General features: G+C 47.9%; 1 protein-coding gene across 2 annotated transcripts in view; it reads right to left on the reverse strand.

Moving 5' to 3' along the window:
- PRKCB (protein kinase C beta) overlaps positions 1–17,522 on the reverse strand; it is a 197,385-nt gene that overhangs the window by 93,395 nt on the left and 86,468 nt on the right. For both annotated transcript variants that reach the window (XM_083584680.1, XM_083584679.1), the window contains exons 4-5: positions 6,409–6,520; positions 2,325–2,453 (exon numbers count right to left, since the gene is read on the reverse strand). In XM_083584680.1, the coding sequence (XP_083440806.1) occupies positions 2,325–2,453; positions 6,409–6,520 (241 nt within the window). The remainder of the gene's footprint in view (positions 1–2,324; positions 2,454–6,408; positions 6,521–17,522) is intronic.

The raw sequence follows: 17,522 nt of genomic DNA on the forward strand, positions 1-17,522 counted from the left end.
TCCTAAAATACTTTTCCTCTGTGCACTTCATACCACAGACCCAAAGCTCAGAAGAGCAGTGTTTGGTTTGGGTGAATGAGGAGCGGTAGTCCACAGTATTTGTCTAAGACAAAACATCTGAAACATGCTAAGGTCATTTCAGGACACCAAAACCCCAGAGATCACAGACAGGAGGCTGGAGCAATTGCTCATGCAGCTGGGAGGAAGAAGCAGCTGTTGAGAGGTGGGGAAGACTAGGAGCAATAAAACACCCTTATTCTCCTGCTTGAAGAGGCATGAAGTGGTTAAATGTATCTTCTGCTCAGAAAGAGAAGCTGGAAGCTGCAGGAGGGGAAAATGCTCTTGAGATTGAATTCTGCTTGAGGGTTTCCCACAGCCATTGTGGTTGGCCATTGTGAGAACAGGATGCTGGACAGGATGGGTCACTGGCCTGATCCAGCAGGCTCTTTTTATGTTCATATATGTGGAACACATACTTCCAAGGGGTTAGCGCTACCATATAAAGCCCTAAATGGCTTGCAGCCCAAATCCCTAAAAGAGCATCTACCCCTGTACCAACCATCTCGAACCCTGCGATCAGCAGCTGAGCCCTTGGTGGTGGTGCTTCCATAGGGGATTCTCTGGTTGGTGCTGACCCATGGCAGGGCCTTTTCAGTGGTGGCTCCCCGGTTGTGGAATGCCTTCCCCTAGGGAGGTGTGCCTGTCTCCATCATGACTAGCTTTCAAAAGGAATTCAAAAACATTCCTGCTTACCCACACATTTGGTGGTGGCTGAAGAAGACTGTTCCTGGCAACCTCGAGGTTAATGGGTAGAAGAATGTTTCTAATTCTGCTTTTAAATTGTACATTTGTTTGCTGCCCCAACCTTGTGGGGAGGAAGGGCACGCTATAAACTCAACGATTATTATTAATAAAAGGTAAAGGTAAAGGACTCTTGATGGTTAATTCCAGTCAAAGGTGACTATGGGGTTGTGGCGTTCATCTCACTTTCAGGCCAAGAGAGCCGGCATTTGTCCACAGACAGCTTTCTGGGTCATGTGGCCAGCATGACTAAACCACTTCTGGTGCAACGGGACACTGTGATGAGTGCCGGAGTGCATGGAAATGCAGTTTACCTGCCCACCACAGCAGTACCTATTCATCCAGTCATGCTGGTGTGCTTTCAAACAGGAGCTGGGACAGAGCAACAGGAGCTCACCCCGTCATGTGGATTCGAAGTGCTGACCTTGCAACCGGCAAGCTCAAGAGGTTCAGTAGCTTAGGCCACAGGGCCACCCGGGTATTAATAATACTCTGGCAGAACCCTGGGTGGGAATCTGAAACTCCCAGCATCGTGCACCAGTCAGAGATCTGGGGTGGCATGCACTCCAAACACTTTATATGATGTAGAATCCCTTTATTACATATACAGCGGAACCATCATTTTCAAGAAAAACCCTTGTCATAAGTGAGGCAAATCTAAAACCAGACTTGCTAATCTGATAATGCTGATATTTTTTTACTTGGACTTTTGTTATTTTATCGCATGTACAACTGTACTCATCCTACATGCCTATTTTATAGTTTTATTTTATCATTTTAATTTTCAGCTGCTGCTAAAATTGTTCTGCCTGTTTTAGATACATTATAAAATGAAATTTAAAAAACACACACCAACCCCCAACCTGGGGCTTCTTGTCATTATGGTGCTGGAAGGCTGCAGCCAATAGAAGGAATGATGCGCTCGTCACAATATATTGAGGTTCTACGAAAGAGAGTTATTCCAGATCTGGAAAAGAGGTATCCTGGCGGTACTGGGATATTGCAGCAGGACCTAGTCCCCTGTCACACAGCAAAAGTGGTGAAGAAATTCATGACAGAGCAGCAAATATAGGTACTTGATTGGCCAGGGAATTCCCCGGATGTAAATCCCATTGAGAATTTGTAGGCTATATGTAAAAGTCACCTCCGTGCTGTAAACTGTGTGACTATGGAGAAGCTCATTCAGGCACTGATTCAAGTGTGTTACAGGAATCCGAAAATCAACAGTGACTGTTCAAAACTAGTAGACTCCATGCCAAACTGTGTTCAAATGCTGCTTAAAAATAGTGGAGGTCATATCCGTTACTAAATGTACATATATGTGAGTTTTGTACATGTATATGTGAGTTTTGTACAATAAACTACATTGTTGGTTTAAACTAATTTGTACAAGGGTGTACACACAAACAGTTCAATGCTAGTTTTTGAAAGCTCTTTGGAAGGCAAAGAGGGAGGCAAGACGTTTTTGCCCCTGAACTTTCCCTCAAGGAACAACAAAGCAAACCACCCACTCCCAGACTCACCTACGACGGTGAGGACCTCGTTTTCAATTTCCGCCGTGATGTGTATCCTGCCCCGGCGCTCAGTGTGGTCCGTGCCACAGAGACTTGGTACGTTCATCACGCAGCGTTTGTGGACGTTCATCATGCAGGCTGGTGGAGAGAGAATCGGAAGGAGAGATTTCAGGTCCCAGAATGGGGTTCAAGACATTGTGCTTTGCCTGCCATCAGGATATCATGCATTCCACCTCCTTTAATGGGACACCACATAGGTTTCTGCTGCTGTTTATTTCTGAACATGTACTAGATTCTCCCCTGCCTTCTGCCTGAAAAATTATATTTATTTCTTTGTTCTTTGGTTGCATTAATATCCCACTTTTTTCTCCAAGGAGCTAAAGGTAGCACACATGGCTCTCCCCCTCTTCATTTAGTTCCCACAAGAAACCTGTGAGGTAGGTTGATAGGCAGAGACTGGCCCAGGGTCACCCAGTGAGCCTCATGGCCAAGTGGGGATTTGAATCCTAGTCTCCCCCAGGCCCCAGTATGACCATCTAAAAACCCCTACATGCCACTGGACATCTAGTCCAGGGCTTGAGACCTGATGGGTTCCTGTCCCGCCTCATTTACATCCATCAACTCCTCTAAGATCTCTCCTTCCACCATCTCCATTGCAGTGGTCCCAGAGAGCTACTCTGCAGTATTATTATGATTAAGTAGATTCATTAGCCGCCATTTTTTGCCATGGCAACTCTAAGCGACTTACAAAATAACTTACCCAAAACAGAAACATGCAAACATTAAAACCAGGAGGTAGGATGCATTAGAGCATCCCACCCACTCTAAAAAGCCATGGATAGTTAAAAAGTTGGGATATAAATTCAATAAATAAACCATTTAAGAGGATGGTTGTAATTTACACAGTGACCATTAGAGGTCTTCCTATGCCCGATCCATGTGATCCCCCCCACCCAACAGCAATTTCATCCTGAGAGGGAACAGCATTCCTTCCACCCCCATGAGAACCTTCCACACCCCTCTGAAAAGTCCAGCTCTCACTTTGTACAAAAAAGTCGCTTTTTTTGAGCGTTCCTTGTTGCAGAGTGAAAGCTCAGAGGGCAACTCAGATGAATCTGGGAAGGGCAAACCAGGGCAATAGATTCTGCTGTTCTTTCTGCTTATTCTTATTTATTTATTTATCACTTGCATTTATACTCCACCTTCTCCCCCCCCATGGTGTCCATGGATCTCCCCATCTCATTTAATCCCCACAACAACCTTGCAAGGTAGGTTAGTGAGGCAGTGACTGGCCCAAAGTCACACCCAGTGAGCTTCATGGGCTGAGCAGGGATTTGAACCCTGGTCTTCCAGGTCCTAGTTTGGCACTCTAACCACGACACCACACTGGCTCTGTAGCTGCCTTGGGAACTGGATCTCCTGTATGCCATATTTCTTGTACCCCAATTGTATTGTTGGAGAGGCAGCACTGGAACCCTTCCTTCCCTATTCCCTCCCTGTAACTGAGGAAGGGGGTTGGACTACAGGATCCCTGAGGGTCCGTTGCAACTCTACAATTCTATGATTCTATAAATCCTGGATCTCCTTGTTCCTCAGATGTTCAATTATCCTTAAATTCAGCTGGGCACCATCACTGATGTGTGCCTGAATTCTGCATCCCTTTTTAATTCTCTCCCCTTCCTTCCTTCCTCCCTTCCTTCTGTACTCCTACCTCCCTCCTTCAGTTGTCTCCTCCGCTCTTGAATTCTGAATTGCAAGGGGCTCAAGACAAGGACATGTCTCCTATGCTTGTGTTTTCTTCTGTGTCCTTGGATGGTGCTATACAAACAAACACCAGCAACCATGAGGCTGCAACATCTTCACGGCTGCCTGTTCCACTTCTTGCAACTGAGGCTTCACTCAGATTTCCTTTTCTTGTAAACACAGCAAAGCCTCCGCTGGTGGATTTGACCACACCAGCTCTGCACAAATAAGGAGACTCGTGGCCTTAATCAAAGGGTGTGGTAGCATTGAAAGGAAAAGGTCAACATACGAGATTTATTGATCCAGCAGTGGAGGAGGGTAGCAGCTGCGTCCTGGTGAGAAAGCAAGCAAACCGGCTCCTGCTTCTGTCACTGTCTGGGGGAAGTGAGAGGTGGCAGGAAGGCCATAGCCTAGCGGTTAGAGCATGGGTAGGCAAACTAAGATCCGGGGGCCGGATCTGGCCCAATTGCCTTCTAAATCTGGCCTGCAGACGGTCCAGGAATCACCATGTTTTTACATGAGTAGAATGTGTCCTTTTATTTAAAATGCATCTCTGGGTTATTTATGGGGCCTGCCTGGTGTTTTCACATGAGTAGAATGTGTGCTTTTATTTAAAATGCATCTCTGGGTTATTTGTGGGACATAGGAATTCATTCATATTTTTTTTCAAAATATAGTCCGGCCCCCCACAAGGTCTGAGGGACAGTGGACCGGCCCCCTGCTGAAAAAGTTTGCTGACCCCTGGGTTAGAGCATCTGCTTTGCATTCAGAAGGTCCCAGGTTCAAAATGGTTTAAAATTCTGGAGGGACACTGTTGGGAGATGTAGAGAGCCAGTAGCCAAAGCAGTGCTTGCAGATGCTGCGGAAGACAACTGCCACCATCTCTGTCTGCAGGACATGCTGGAGGGGTCTGATGGGAGTTGTAGTCCATAACATCCAGAAGGTGCCTCGTTGGCATGCTAAGCTAGATGGGTCAGTGGTCCTGACTCAGTAAAAGGCATAGCAATCTAGCTCAGTATTGTCTACACTGACTGGCAGCAGTCGCTCCAGGGTTTCAGGTGGGAGCTCTCGCAGCCCTACCTAGAGATACCATTGGGGATTAAACCTGGGACCTTCTGCATGCACAGCAGATGCTCTACCATAGAGCTATAGCTTCACTCTTAAAAATAAAGCAAGATTCCAGTCCTCATGGTTCAGAATTATGGGCTGACTTGAATATCAAACCAAATCTGTCATATGCAGACTTTAGTCCATCTAGCTCAATATTGTTCACACTGGCTGGCAGTGACTCTCCAAGTTTCGGACAGGGCTGTCTCCCTTTCTGGCCTGGAGATATCACTGGGGATTGAACCTTATGGGGCTCCCCAATAGCTCAAGAGTGCCTCTCCCAACATGGACCCTGTGTTCTTCATCGGAGGCCCTTCTTTGTGTGCTGAGGGTGGCAACATGAGAAAAAGCCTTTTCAGTAGTGGGCCCTCATTTGTGGGATGCTCTCCGCCCTGCCATGGAGGCATGCCTGGCAGCATCACTGGCTGTTTTTAGGTGCCAGGCAAAACCGGTCCTTTCACCCTGGCCTTTGGGATCTTAATTTTAGGAACATATGAAGCTGCCTTATACCAAACCAGACCATTGGGCCTTCTAGTTCAGCACTGTTTGCACCAGGGGTTGTCAACCTGATCCCTACCACCCACTAGTGGGTGTTTCAGGATTCTAGGCGGGCGGTAGGGGGTTCTATGGCACAAGCTGAATCCTTCTTCCATAGAGGACTGGTGGGTGGTAAGGAAATTTTACCATCAAGAACCGCGTTAGTGGGCAGTAGGTATAAAAAGGTTGACTACCCCTGGTCTACACTGACTGGCAGCAGCTCTCCAGCATTTCAGACTGTGTTCCCTACCAGCCCTAACTGGAGATGCTGGGGATTGAACCTGGGACCTTCTGTATGCAAAGCAGATGCTCTAACCACTAGGCTACGACCCTTCCCCAATTGAATTTTAGTGGTGTGGTCTGGAGGGTTGGGTTGGTATATATATATATATATATTTATGTATTTTAGGCTGTTTTATCCTGTCTTTATACTCATTTTTAAATGTTCGTTTTTTTGTAAATTGCTTCAAGTTTCTTTTTTGGAAAAAAGCAACGGTTTCCTTCACTAGGATGATGAAACCAGCCAAGTCTAGCACCGGGTGCATGAAATCCCCACTCTCCCCACCCAAGCAACACAGTTAATCCACAATACTCTGGAGTGATAAAGTGGGATCATAAGGACTTTGCTGTATCCACAAAGAAAATTGTGAATCAGACTCCAGATGCTGCGACTGGGTCATATATCTCTCAATGCAATTGGACTTACTGTCACATTTCATCCCCTGGTGGATGAGTCCATACAACAAGGATCCACAGTGGTCGCAGAAGGTGGGGCTGGAGTATGTGTGGATTTTGAACTTGTGTTTGCTCCGTGGGTCCTGGAGAAAAGAGACAAAACAGAAGAAAGGAACGATTGGTTAAGTGCTGGGCTTTGCCTATAAATGCAAGTCACTGATATGCATCAAGAGCATTACATATATATGTGTCAGGGGCTGGACTGAGGAGGAATGGTGGGGGCTGCCCCACCCCTTCTCCTGAACCTTCCTGAGAACAGGAGGACAGTATAGATTTAGAACAGTGGTTTGCAGAAGGGCATAGTTCAGAGGCTGCAGAGAGGAGAAGCTGGGAAATATTGGAAGAGGAACAACAGGAAGAAGAAGAACCACCAGGAAGAGACAGCTGACAGTCTCAGTGTCCTGGAAAGCATTCCTGGACCCCCTGCCTCCCCCAGGACCAGGCGAACATTGAAAGTAGTAGAACATAAAGCTCAGAGGCAGAAAGTTCAGATTAGCCAATGCAGGGGTGGAGTAGAATAGGAGAGATTGGGGGGGGGCGTTACTTGGATTAACGCTAATTAACCCCCTCCCTGAAAAAATCTCAACAACTTTGGCTTCACCCCCCCCCAATTGGTAGATCACTTCCAGAATTTTTATAGTGGGAGTAGATTGTAGTCTCTTGGGAGTTGGATGTGCCTGATCTAGCGGATACTGCACTCCTTCGTCTCTCTGTGTGAATATTGAATAAATCACCATATTTTTCTGTGTATAAGATGCCCCCGTGTATAAGACGCCCCCTATTTTTGGGACTCAAAATTAAGAAAATGCACTATGCACTATCCGTGTATAAGACAACCCCTTATTTCAAACTTCAAAAATTTAGGAAAAAATATAGTCTTATACACACAAAAATACAGTACTTGGTGAGAACGCTTATCGTTTCTCTGCTTCTTGGCTGCCACCGTGGGAGGGATCTGATTCCCTGAAGCCTGACAATATGCCCCCTTGACTGTTTCCATCTGTGGAACTGGCACTGCTGAAAGTGCCACATAAAATCAGTTTTACGCCTACACTTTGGAACTCCCTGCCTGTTGACACCAGGCAGGCGCCTTCGCTGCCCACATTTTTGTTTAGACAAGACTGCCTAGATATTTAGATGGCTGATACTTTTTCAGTCTATTGTTGGTTTTACTAATCATCTTACTGTGCTATTCTTTTGTAAACTGCTTTGAGGTTTCCTAAAATCAAGAGCGCTGCAACCCCAGAGTCAATCACAACTGGACCTAATGGTCAGGGGTCCCTTTACCTTTACCTTTACTCCGCCTTCCATAATGTGAGGCACATTTTTGCAGATGCCAGATTTCTTCTCAGGAGCTTGGGGCTATTTTATTTCCCCCGCTCCCTCACAATCACCCTGCGAGGTAGGCTAAATTGATTACAGAGCAAAATGATCAAGGCCACCAAAAGATGCTTTAGCGGGGTATCTGAATTCAGAACTATTCCCAATATTCACTTCCAAACAAACAAGGAAGAATATTACGGCCAATTAGCGACTTTGTCAGAACATCAAAGACCGTCCCAATGAATGAACAGTGCCAAATCAATGCACAAACCTCTGCAATATATCCTCCGCTCCTTTTTGTTTTTTTACAAATGGGAAACTGAGGCTAAGAGGCAATATGGCATCCCACAGTTGCACAACACCAGACAAGAGCTCCAGGCAACAAAACCCAAATCCAGACCTGGAGGAGATCTTCTAAAATGCCTTTTCATAGAATCATAGAACTATAGTGTTGGGAGGAATGCCAAGGCTGATCTAAACGGCCTCGGTCCTGTATACCTGAAGGAGTGTCTCCACCCCCATCATCCAGCCCAGACACCGAAGTCCAATGCCAAGGGCCTTCTGGCGGTTCCCTCGCTGCGAGAAATGAGGTTACATTACAGGGAACCAGGCAGAGGGCCTTCTCGGTAGTGCCTCCTGCCCTGTGGAAAGCCTTCCCAGCAGATGTCAAGGCAATAAACAACTATTTTACTTTTAAAAGACAACTGAAGGCAGCCCTGTTTAAGGAAGTTTTTAATATCTGACGCTGTATTGTTTTTAATATTTGGTTGGAAGCTGCCCAGAGTGGCTGGGGAAACCCAACCAGATGGGCGGGGTATAAACAAATTATTATTATTATTATTATTATTATTATTATTATTATTATTATTATTAGAGTCCAACCCCCGGCAATGCAGGAATCACTGCTAGTACTGCCCCCCATTGCTCTCCAAATGTCTCAGACCATAACAGAGCTCTCATAACTACAATTTCCATAGTTCCTTGCAAAGAGGGATTGATCATTAAAGCACTGAAGCTCTGGGAGGGAACTAGGGATCTCCTAACAAGCACCCTTTACAAACTACAGCTCCCAGAGTCCTTTGGGGAAACCACAACTGTGTATAGTGGTATTTTAGTGCTTTAAATGTCTGGTGTGAAGCTGGGCTCCATTAACTCATTTTTCTACAGGATGGCATCCCATCAGCCCTGGTTAGCGGTCAGATGCTGCTGTGAGTTGTAGTCCAAAACATCTGGAAAGCAACAGGTTGGTGACAGATGCCTCAGGCAATGGGCTTCCACGTGTGTGTGTGTGTGTGTGTGTGTGCGCGCGCGCATGTGTGTCCATTCAAATTCCCATCTAGTGGACCATTTGGGCTGGCTGCCCAGCCAGGAAGCTCATATTAGAAGAGCCGCTATCTCTCAACCTAACTGAGCACACAAAGTTGTTTTGAGGATAAAATGCAGGGCAGGCAGGGGGAATTAGCAAACCTTGCAGACATCCCTGAGGCTCCTTGAAAGGAGGACAGGATACAAATTCAACAACAATAATAAAGACTTCATGAGAAAAGTGAGAAGGAAGGAGGGAAGTGAAGCAAGGCACTAATAATAATAATAATAATAATAATAATAATAATAATAATTTTTTATTTATACCCCGCCCTCCCTGGCTGGAGCTGGGCTCAGGGCGGCTAACACCAGTAAAATTACAATAAAACTTCATGGGGGGGGGGAAACAATTTAAAATACAGGTTAAAAATACAATTTAAAATGCAGCCTCATTTTAATAATAGCCCACAGATCAAAACCATAAGGGGAGGGAAACATAAGGGTCAAACTGAGTCCAAACCAAAGGCCAGGCGGAACAGCTCTGTCTTGCAGACCCTGCGGAAAGATGTCAAGTCCTAAACTAAGAACAGAAGGACATAAGAAGATCAGGCCAATCACTCATCCTAGTCCAGCATCCTGTTCTCACATTGGTTACCCAAATGCCTGTGGGAAGCCAGTAAGCAGGACCTGAGCAGAGCAGCCCTCTCCCCTGCTGCAGTTTCCAGTAACTGGTATTCAGGAGCATTACTGCCTCTGATTGTGAAGGCAGAGCAGAGCCATCATAGCCAGTAGCCCTCAATGGCCTTCTCTAATCCCCTTTTAAAGCCATCTAGGTTGGTAAGCAAGGCTGCTCTTGTGGCAGTGAGTTCTGTCGTTAAACTCTGCACTGTGTGAATGAGGACTTCTCTCTCCCAAATCTTCCAACATTCCGCTTCACTGGATATCCATGAGTTGAACGGAGTCCACTCTGTGGGGTCCTCCATGCTTTTCAACCTCTTTCTTCTCCTGCATTAATCAGTGTAATGCGCTGCACTCTCTCCCCGCTAACGAGCGACATTAGGGAGATGGGGACTAATGGAACTTCACTTAATTCAACCTGCTTAAGTGCAGCGTATCGGGCACGGGCAGCGATGAAAGTTAATTGCATCGGAAAACTCAGAGGCTTCACCCCAAAGCAAACCTCTTTCAGATTCATAAATGCTCGGAAGATGCTCCTTTTAACGACTCAGCTAGCAGCTGGGTAATGAGACACTGAGAAAATGGGGGTTAACAACAATTAACCTGTCTTCAGCAAACCTTCAGATACAAAAAGCGCATTCATTAAGTCAGAACATACTTAGAGAAATCTCCGCTTCTAAGGGAGATAGTATTCTTTTTTAAGGCAAGTGATGTGCTTATAATTGAACCTGAGTTTGGTGAAAAGGTCGTAGGTCAATACTTGGGGGAACCACTGATGTAGCCCTCCCTAGCCCAGAATCAGATAATCATAGAAATATAGAGTTGGAAGGGACCCAAAGAACCATCTAGCCCAACCCCCTGCAATGCGGGAATAGCAGAAAGAATGGAGATTCTGATTAAACCTCAGGAAGAACTTTCTGATGGCAAGAGGTGTTTGTCAGTGGAATGGACTCCCTTTCAAGATGGTGGGCTCTCCTTCACTGGAGGTTTTCAAGCAGAGATTGAATGGCCACCTGCCAGAGATTCTCGAGCTGAGATTCCGGCATTGCAGGGGGTTGGACTAGAGGACCCTTGGGGCCATTCCAACTCTACTATTCTATGACACCTCACACAAGAAGCAAAAGGTCTGCAGCTGCTGCTTCTGTGTCCTGATTCCCTGCAGTTCCCACTGCCCAGGTAGGATTGGGAGTGGGCAGGTGTGGGGAGAGAACCTTCACCCACCTGCCTCAGTAGAGGAAGGTACAGTGGTGCCTCGGGTTACAGACACTTCAGGTTACAGACGCTTCAGGTTACAGACTCCGCTAACCCAGAAATAGTATCTTGGGTTAAGAACTTTGCTTCAGGATGAGAACAGAAATCGTGCTCCAGCGGCGCAGCGGCAGCGGGAGGCCCCATTTGCTAAAGTGGTGCTTCAGGTTATGAACAGTTTCAGGTTAAGAACGGACCTCCAGAACGAATTACCACTGTAACAGGATGCAGGCAGGTGGACTCCCTCTTCCCTTGTTTTCTGAACCCAGTTTCGCTCAAAAGCAATCTGCTCCCCCTGTCTCTCTCTTGTGGTCTTCCCACCCCCCTCCCCTCCACAACAACTCCCTTGAGGCTGGCTGGCACTCGCTTTCATTTGGCCTGATTTGCCCTGATGCTTCCCATCACAGCTTTTCATGTCTGTTGTGACACTGAGTTATTTATCTCCTTGGCAGCAAGGGACAAGGGGAGGGGGAGGAGAGGCTCCTTAAGATGGCACACCACCCCTCGTTCATCGACCATGAGATCGAGATTCCCATCTATGCAGCCTCTCAGTCAGCCGCCCCACTCAACCTGGCGCTCTCCAGGGCTTTGGGGGGCTGCAGCTCCTCTCAGCCACAACCCAACGACCCCAGGGCTGGCGGAAGTTGCGGTTCAAAACAGCTGGAGGGCACCGGGTTGGGAGAGGTTGATCTGGAGATGGACAGGCTCTTTCCCAAGAAAGCTGGCACATCCTGGTTGGGATGGGATCTGAGAAGTGATGCTCCTTTGGGAGCAGCCCCACAGCTTGCTTTCAAAGCCAGGTTCTGCCTTGAGTCTAGCAACCTCATCATAAAAGCAGAGCCAAGGAGATGGGCATTCCACCTCCACTTTTGGGTTTGAGGGGCAGTGCTTCTCACTGGGGGAAAACCTGCACTCTAGATAGGGGCATAGGAAGGGGGTGGTGGGGTGGACCACCCCTGGTGCCCTCACTGAGGGGGGGGGTGGCATTTGGCGTAGCGCCGGCCCGCAACTCCCAAGCCTACCCCAAGCCGTCGGGGTAAGGGGCGGAGCAGCGCCGCTTTGCTGGTGGCATTCCCCCTTCCCCCTTTGTTTTGACAGCTTGGGGGAGGCTTGGGAGTAGCAGGCAGGCGGCACGCCGAATGTCCACCATGGGCAGCTCACTCTGACCCCGGCTGCAGGGCGCGCGCAGCACTTTGAGCACCTGAGCAGCTGTCCCATGCCTGGGAGGGCACCCTCTGTGCCATGTCGCCCTCAGGAGCGTGCCCGCCCTGGGCAGTGTGGGCATATGCTCTGCCACTGACTCTAGATCCGCTGTAGCAAACGGCAAATGTGCACTCCAGGCATGGTGGTCGCCAAGGGACGGGCGGGGGAGCAGCTGCCTCCCCCCTAGATCAAATAAAACAATAGAAATACTTAACTAACTGTCCCATCAGGTCAGTTCTGTCCCCCCCCCCGCTAATAAAAGTCGTCCGCCCCCCAACAAAGTCCTGCCCCCCTAACAAAAATCCTGGCTATGCCCATGACTCCAGGCACCCCATTGGCGCAGGAGGTACAGCAGCATTTGCTGCTTCGATTCTCACATCCCCTTTAAGGTCCCCCAAGCCCTACAGTCAAGACACGTAGGAGTCTAAGAGATGGAGGTGGTTGTGCTCAGTCAGAAGGTAGCTGACCTCTCCCAGGAGACGGGTGGGGAAACTCTGGCCTGCAGGGCTAACTTCAGCCACTTGACTCCCACAGGAGACAAGCAGGTGCCTGTGGGAAATCAGCAAATAGGACTCGAGCACAAGAGACCTTTCCCCTCCTGCAGTTTCCAGCATCTGGCATTCAGAAGCATCGCTGCCTCTGACCACAGAGGCAAAGCATAGCCATGATGGCTAGTAGCTGTTGATAGCTTCATCCTCCATGAATTTGTCTAATATGTATATATTCTGAATCTTCCAACATTCAGCATCATTGGATGGCCATGGGTTCTGGTGTTATGAGAGAGGGAGAAAAACTTTCCTCTTTCCACTTTCTCCACGCCACACATCACTTTTTAAACTTCTTTTGCCTCGCAATTCTGCTATCTTTCAAATGATGCCCAGCATTCTGAGCTGCCACAGAGAAAGACAGGTAACTCAATTCATGTGTGATGGCTGTCTCAAATTAAGAAGCTCAATTCCACATGATTCGTTCTCTACTGGGGGTGGGGAGCGAGTGTGCGGAAGTGCTTTTAATATGATCATTCTTCCAAGGGACTATTTATGGAACGCATTTGCTATTTGAGAATCCCTTGACTGACAGAGTGCCAACCGGAGACTGACAAGGGAGGCAGGAATAAAAAGGAAGACAGAAGGAAGTGTGCAAGACCCATGGGAGCAGCTGAGATGTGTGGGCCCACTTCCCCCAGCATATGACGAGGGGGGATGTGCATGCTGGAAGCAAGACAATGCAAATGTATGCAGATCTGCTCATTTGCATAAGGCATTCCGGGCACCACATTATCATTTATTTGTTACATTTTTCTAGGGGCAACTTCCCAGATGGGTTCTGCATATCACTCATGGTGGGAGGCTGGTGTTTTCACACCTGAGGGCTGTATCCAATGTTCTTTGTCTGCTCATGCAAGGACTGGACACAGCTAGGGATCATTAGCAGAGGAATGGAAAATAAAACTGCCGATATCATAATGCCATTATCATACCCTCCAACATTTCTCCAATGAAAATACGGACATCCTATTCTATATCAGGAAGCTTCTCCCATGTTTGGTCTCGCTGCACACATAGATGCCATTTATACATCTACATCTGTCACCCTGAGCCAATTACAACCTCTCTGCCAAACCTGCCTCGCAGGTTGTTGTGAAGAAAAAAATGTGTCAGGGAAGGGATCGTGTACAAGACCTTCAATGGATAAATGGAAGGTAGTGGTGGCCATGAATCTAGATGGCTTTAAAAGAGGATTGCTAGAAAAATGCTACCTGTGCCGTTGATGAAGATAGTACAACTTGTACAGCATGATGGCGACAAATATTCACACAGTTGTTCATGAATAATTTTGCATCATTTATCAAATATGTGAAAAAGAGACAATTACTTGCAAAGTGCCATGAAAACTTCCAAACTACGTAAAATAAAGTGAACTTGCAATATCAGATTTTACTAGATTCTTATGAATTCTTGACTCAGTTTTTTGTTTTTTCTTTTTAAATACAGTGGTACCTCGGGTTACATACGCTTCAGGTTACAGACTCTGCTAACCCAGAAATAATACCTCGGATTAAGAACTTTGCTTCAGGATGAGAACAGAAATCGTGCTCCGGCAGCGCGGCGGCAGCAGGAGGCCCCATTAGCTAAAGTGGTGCTTCAGGTTAAGAACAGTTTCAGGTTAAGAACGGACCTCTAGAACAAATTAAGTACTTAACCCAAGGTACCACTGTAAGTTCAAGAAAATTCAAGAAAAAGGTAAGTTCAGCGTTGTTCCTGGTAGCTGTGAGGTACTGATGAACCAGTGTATGAAGTTCTATCCCCGTTTCACCCTAGCTAAACTATTCAGTCTTTTATTCTTAAGCCAAGAAATTGTCTCTTCAAAGATATTCAGCACTAGTAGACACATCAATAGCACAAGACAACTGAAGAAGCCGAGAAAACTGTGCTCAGGGAGTGTGCTATCCGCAAACACCAACAAATCAGCCCCACCGGGGACGAAACAGCAGCCTCTCAACTGTACGGATTGCTAGGGAGAAATGGGGATAGAACGCTCTCACCCAGTCTTCTTAAAAGAGGAATGGGCAAATCCATGGAGAAGAGGGCTACCCATGGTTACTAGCTGTGATGGGATGGTGAGCTGCTTGTGCGTAAAATCCTGATCCCTCAGAGTTTGGCTAAGTTCCCAAACCTCTGTCTGTGATGGAGCTCCTTAAGCATGGCTCCATCAATCGCTCGTTGAATCGGACAGTGGGCGTTTACGGAACTTCTTCCAGCATAAAAGCTCCTTAACGGAAACGCGTCTTCTGGACTCTCGGCGTGACAGTTTCCGCCGAGGAGTGGGTGTCCCTACGGGAGGTCCTGAAACCTCTCCACTGTTCTCGCTTGAAGTATCTCTGAGCCCTCCCTCCGACTCACTTTCCCTTGTAACTCCACTTCTCCCCCTGCTGGTCCCCTCCTCCGCTGAGTGGTCTCTCTCACCCTCCATGAGCCCTTTCACCTCCTTCGTCTCAGATGACAGTTCCCTGACATCCACCTCCCCTCTAGGGCCCCCTTCACCCCCTTCCCTCCCCTCCTCTGCGGGAGGCGAGGGAGCAAAACCCCTGAAGGAACCTCCCTCATCTTCCGAAGTTTCGAACACTTCCCTCCCCCTTTTGCTGTTCCCGGTTTCCAAGTACTCCTCCTCCTCGGAGTCTGTACCCCCTTCCAACTCCGATTCCCTGAATCCCTCCAGTTCCTCCTCATCGTCGGTGGTGCCAAAGTACTCCCTCCGGAACCTCGCTACTGTCTGAGGTTTCCTGGGGAACCTTTGGTGGAACGTTTCGATCAAGACCTCGTCATGGACCTCCTCTGCCTTCACCCAGGTGTTTTCCGACTCCGGTTCCCCTTCCCACGCGACCAAATACTCCACCTGATTACCCTTCCACCTGGAGTCGATGATTTCCGCCACATAGTTGCGGCTTTCCCTTTCTTCTATGGCTGGCCCCCGTGTGGACACCCCTTCACCTTCCCCCCTGTATGGTGACAGTAATGACCTGTGGAATACTGGGTGCAGTTTCATGTGGTTCGGTAACCGGAGTCTGAAAGCCACTGGGTTGACCTGTTGGATGACCTCAAATGGTCCCAATCTTTTGGGTCTCAATTTCTTGCAACTCCCCTTGAACGGCAACCCTTGGGTTGATAGCCAGACCCGACTCCCCACCCTAATTGTTTCACCTTCCCTTCTGCTCTTGTCTGCCTGCCTCTTATATTCTTCTTTGGCCCTTTCTAAGTTGTGTTGGAGTTGACGATGGATCGCTTCCATTTCTTCTACAAAAAGTTCAGCGGCCGGAACACTCCATCTCTCTCCTCCTTCCCCTGGAAACGCCCTGGGGTGGCACCCATAATTAGCCAAAAAGGGGCTCATCCCTGTGGACACATTCTCTGCATTATTGTAAGCAAATTCCGCTAGTGCCAACTTTTCGACCCAATCGTTTTCTCTGTCATTTCTCTTTGCCCCACCCAGGCCGCACCACACACCCAGTGGTCCTCTGGGATAATATGTCTCTCTTCTGGCGCTCCCTCCCCCTCCAAATATTCAGGTTTGCGAGAGAGAGCGTCCGCTCTGATGTTTTCTGGACCTGGCACATAGCAGATTTCAAAATGGAATTTGGAGAACTCCTGGGCCCATCTCACTTGTCGTTGGTTGAGCACTCGTGCCGTTCTCCAATACTCCAAATTCTTGTGGTCCGTACACACTTGCACCTTATGCTGTGCGCCAATTAGTAAGTGTCTCCATCTCCGGAACGCTTCGTGAATGGCGAGTAGTTCTCGGTCATATACCGTGTAATTCCTCTCGGATTTGTTCAGCTTACGCGAAAAGAAGGCACACGGTCTCCATTCCGACTTATTGCTCCCTGGCTGAAGCAGCACCGCCCCCACCGCCCGGTCTGAGGCATCAGTTTCCACTCTCATGGGTTTTTGTAAATCCACATGCAGGAGCTGTTCTTCCGAAGCGAATGCCTTTTTCAATTCCTCAAAAGCGTGCTCCGCCTCCGCCGTCCAAACGAATTTCTTCTTGCTGCTTAGACAGTCCGTGATGGGAGCCGTTAAGTGGGCAAAGTTCTTGATGAATTTACGGTAAAAGTTCCCAAACCCTAAGAACCTTTGCACATCTTTTTTCGTTTTCGGTGTCTTCCATTCCAGCACCGCCTGTACCTTGCCTGGATCCATGGCTAATCCCTTGTCTGATAAGCGGTACCCCAGGAATTCCACCTCCTTGGCGTGGAACTGACACTTCTCCAATTTCACCCACAACTGGTTTGCTTGCAGCTGGCTCAGCACTTCCCTGACATCCTTTACATGCTGCTCCTCATTCTCTGAATATATCAGCACGTCATCGAGGAAGGCCACGCAATTCTTGTAGAGCAAAGGTCCCAGTACATGGTTCATGAGCGATTGAAAACAGGCGGAGCCTGCTTGTAATCCAAAGGGCATAACGAGATACTCGAAAGCCCCTAGGGGGGTGAACATCGTTGTCTTCCATTCATCCCCCTTCTTTATTCGTATCAGGTTGTACGCTCCTCTCAGGTCCAGTTTCGTGAATATCTTTCCCTTCCTCACCCTGGTCAAAATGTCATCAATCCTGGGCATGGGGAAAGTCACTGGTTCTGACACGGCATTTAGCCGCCGGTAGTCCACGATCAATCTCGGTTTATCCGTGTTTTTTTTGTCCACAAAAAACACTGGGCTGCCCCCCACCGCTCTGGACTCTCTGATGAAACCTCTCTTCAGGTTTTTGTCAATAAACTCCCTCAACTCCTGCATTTCCCTGTCTGACATGGCGTACAGCTTGCCCACGAGG

This window comes from Podarcis filfolensis, assembly GCF_964270895.1.
Source record: "Podarcis filfolensis genome assembly, chromosome: 14".
NCBI classification, from domain to species: domain Eukaryota; kingdom Metazoa; phylum Chordata; class Lepidosauria; order Squamata; family Lacertidae; genus Podarcis; species Podarcis filfolensis.